Source organism: Acanthisitta chloris, unplaced genomic scaffold (genome assembly GCF_000695815.1).
Source record: "Acanthisitta chloris isolate BGI_N310 unplaced genomic scaffold, ASM69581v1 scaffold4788, whole genome shotgun sequence".
In the NCBI taxonomy this organism is placed as follows: domain Eukaryota; kingdom Metazoa; phylum Chordata; class Aves; order Passeriformes; family Acanthisittidae; genus Acanthisitta; species Acanthisitta chloris.
Window position 1 is genome coordinate 725 of NW_008685303.1, and position 2,581 is coordinate 3,305.

At 39.5% G+C, this 2,581-nt stretch overlaps 1 protein-coding gene across 1 annotated transcript in view; it reads left to right on the forward strand.

Annotated features, from left to right (window-relative positions):
- Positions 1-904: 904 nt before the first annotated feature.
- Positions 905-2,581, forward strand: part of SHPK (sedoheptulokinase) — a gene marked incomplete at its 5' end in the record, with an annotated part of 6,942 nt that continues 5,265 nt past the window's right edge. Inside the window, one exon of the mRNA XM_009079699.1 lies at positions 905-1,046. Within this exon, the coding sequence (XP_009077947.1) occupies positions 905-1,046 (142 nt within the window). The remainder of the gene's footprint in view (positions 1,047-2,581) is intronic.

Consider the following 2,581-nt stretch of genomic DNA (forward strand, 5'->3'; position numbering starts at 1 on the left):
ATCAAGGAGCCCTGAGTGCTTTGGGTATTTTGCCCTTTAACAGAAGATGTAATCATAGCTGGAAATTCCCCGTGGAAATAACCAGGGACTCCTGTTAAAGATCTGTACATCCATTGTGTTGATCAAGCTGAAAAAGAGGATGAATCAGAACTGTATTAAAATATGCACCAACATTGCTCAGGCCTCATATTAAAAATATGCACCAACATTGCTCAGGCCTAGTGTTTGAGTGAGTTCAGAGGTTATTTTTAAGTGAAGACACCAAACAGGCTAACCCTCCTCCCTAGCCAAAAGTTTGTGTGTGCACAAAGTTCACATCTGTTTGTACTCTGTGTTTGGATAGTTTTGCTTGTAATCTTCACACTGGTCTGTCACAAAGTAATCTGAAGGTGTAAAAGCTGAAATAAAGCTGCTCCTGGGGCACAGGTTGGTCAGTTTGATGAGTAGATCAGTTTGCTGAGTAGTTCTAGGAACAGAATATCCAGACATGAAATAGCAGCAGCATCAAAATCAGCATGGAGTGGATAGGGAGGAGCTTTAGGGAGATGTAAAGTCAGTCAGAACACATGGATAACCCTCTTTGTGAGGAAAATGAATGCATAAAGTGAACTAATAAAAGCTTGTAGGGAGTGGTAACTTAGGAAATTAAGGCTTATTGGGCCTTCAGTTTAAGAGGTTGTTATCTCATTCTCAGCTTGCTAGGATTGGGGTTTAGTTTCTATGTGTTCGTGGGTTATTTGCATTATTTTTCATTTTGCAGTTGAGTCGTGACTATTACTCTAATCCATGCTATTAAGCTAAATGAATTCTGTTCTTCACCCCTGACTAGAGCAGCCTTGTTTAATGAATACACTGAGTGAATCCTAATGGCTTCATGCTCAGGATAATGCTTTTGTGATTGCAGGGAAAGGAGCAGAGTGTCCAGAGGATAATCAGAGCTCTGAATGACTGTCTTGCTGCTCTACCTCAGCAGCAGCTCCAGAGAGTCACCCACATAGGTATTTCAGGACAAATGCATGGGGTTGTGTTTTGGAAAACAGCTAAAGGTAACATGAATTCTTTGGCATTTCTCTGCACAGGGTTATGATGCAGAAAATAAAATGATAACACTGAAATGATTCTGTGGTTAAATTGCTGCTTGTTCACTTTGTATTCATTCTGGTCTCCTGTAAAAGAGAATTAACAGAAGATCTTCTATGGGAATTTTGCTTTTATTAATGGAATTTCAGCTGCTTGCTCCAGTTAATGATATTGTTTAGACAGATTAGTGAAAGGATTTAATCTAATGAGATCCCTGCAGAGTCAGCACAATTATTAATATGAAGGAGGCGTAACATATTTGCTAATTGTTTTTCCATCATATACTATCTACTGCCTTTAGAAATAACTTCTGCATCATGTGAACAACTTGCAGGGGGACTCTATTCACCTCATAAAACACTTACCTCGATGCTGTTCAGCATGTCAATAACTCTCTGGTTTTTTTCCCCCCACAAAATCCCAAGCCTTTTTTTTCCTAGCAAGTCATAGACTGTCATGTTCCATTCTTTTTGTTGCTTATGCTTCTGTCAGTAGGAGCTGAAAAAGGACTACGATTCTGGATGCTCAGCTGCTTGTAGAATGGACAAGACCTCAGAAATAAAATCAGCTGCAGGGAGGTTGTCACTTGATTGTGCAAATACTCAGATAACCCTTGGGGCAGTGAGGACAGCTGAAAACTCCAGGCCTTGGGTCGCCAGCCCTGTGAGACAGGGATGGATTATCTTCTTGGCTCACACCTCACAAACCCACTGAAGTTTCCAGAGTGTGCTTCCATGGCTTCTTTCTCTTCACCCTGTGATGTGCGCGTCTGGACAATGAGATAAGTCTTATTAGAATAGGAATTATGCAGATTAAGCAAAGATTTATTGAAAACCACAGAATAGATTTCCCAAAAGTGCCAGTCACTGCCTGTCAGAAGTTGTCAGGGGCTTAATTGCTTGAAGAGACAATATAGTGTTCATTTCTGGCCATAATTTTACATTAAATACTGAAAATGGCTAGAAAGAAAGAAATCCAAAGGCTGATGGACTGAAGGAGCTGTTGTTGCTTTCCAGCTGTCCCAAGAGCTACATAACAAAGCCTCGTGGGTTCATAGACACAGATTCTTATGTCATATTGCTAAATATTTTATGTCCTAAAGCCACATGCCACTTTTGTTTCATTTCTGTCAAGTGAAAGAGAAAAAAAATTCTCCCATTGGAGTGGGCTAAGTGAGTCTATGCACTCTGGGACACACATTACATTTTTAATAGCATCCTTTAGGGTTAGGTTTATAGTTAATAATATTTCTTAGAATCCATTTCAAACTGGAAAAGCAAATCAATTGGAAATTCCACTCAAACAGATTTGACAGAACAGGGAATTAAGGGAGTGGGCTAAGTGAGTCTATGCACTCTGGGACACACATTACATTTTTAATAGCATCCTTTAGGGTTAGGTTTATAGTTAATAATATTTCTTAGAATCCATTTCAAACTGGAAAAGCAAATCAATTGGAAATTCCACTCAAACAGATTTGACAGAACAGGGAATTAAGGGA